The 992-nt window shown below is 46.4% G+C and overlaps 1 protein-coding gene across 1 annotated transcript; it reads right to left on the reverse strand.

Moving 5' to 3' along the window:
* Positions 1 to 59: 59 nt before the first annotated feature.
* LOC110296929 (olfactory receptor-like protein OLF3) lies at positions 60 to 992 on the reverse strand. The gene has a single exon (XM_021165734.1). It carries the CDS (start codon positions 990 to 992, stop codon positions 60 to 62), a length of 933 nt encoding a protein of 310 aa, XP_021021393.1.

A 992-nucleotide genomic window follows, 5' to 3' on the forward strand; every position in this document is an offset into this window, starting at 1 on the left:
CTGATTTCTGGTTTGGTTCTGAAGACAGTTGTCACAGACCTCTTGAGATGTCCATTCTTTTACCTTAATTTTTCAACAAGTTTAGTAAGAGCAGCCATAACTTCTTTATTCCTCAAGCTGTAGATCACAGGGTTCAACATGGGTGCCACCACAGCATAGAACAGAGCAACCATCTTCTCTTTATCCTCAGATGAGGCAGAACGTGGCCCTAGGTAAGTAAAGATTGTGGCCCCAAAGCACATACAAACCACAGTGAGGTGAGAGGCACAAGTCCCAAAGGCCTTGTGACGTCCCTGAGTAGATCGAATGTGCAGAATGGCAATGACTATCCGAGTATAAGAGAATAGAACCAGGCAACAAGGAAGCATGATTACCAGAAACCCTGAGATGGCCACCATGACCTTGTTGAAAGAGATGTCTACACAGGCTAGCCGAAGCACTGCAAGGGTCTCACAGGCAAAGTGATTAATGACATTGTGACACAGAGGAAGACGGAAGGTGATTACTGTCTCCATCAGTGAATTCAAGAAACCAGCCATCAAGCAAGTGGCAGCCAGCCCCAGGCACACTCCTCCATCCATGATGACAGTATAGTGCAATGGATGGCATACTGCCACATAGCGGTCATAGGACATTGCTCCCAAAAGGAAGAACTCAGAACCACCCAAGGCCAAGGAGATATAGAGCTGGAACACACAGCTGTGGAAAGGGATGAGCTTTTGTGCTGAAACCAAGTGAGCCAGCATTTGTGGGGCAATACTATTTCCATAGCAAAGATCCACTATGGACAGAACACTGAGAAAGAAGTACATGGGAGTATGAAGCCTGATGTCCAGTCTGATGAGGAAAAGAATCAGAGTATTCCCCACAACAGTTACGACATACATGGCAAGGATCAGGACAAAGAGAAAGACCTGAGTGTTCCTGTCACTGGAAAGTCCCAAGAGGATGAACTCATTCACCCATGTCTGGTTGACAAATTCCTGGCCCAT

This window comes from Mus caroli, unplaced genomic scaffold (genome assembly GCF_978045245.1).
Source record: "Mus caroli unplaced genomic scaffold, Mus_caroli_1 scaffold_7, whole genome shotgun sequence".
NCBI classification, from domain to species: domain Eukaryota; kingdom Metazoa; phylum Chordata; class Mammalia; order Rodentia; family Muridae; genus Mus; species Mus caroli.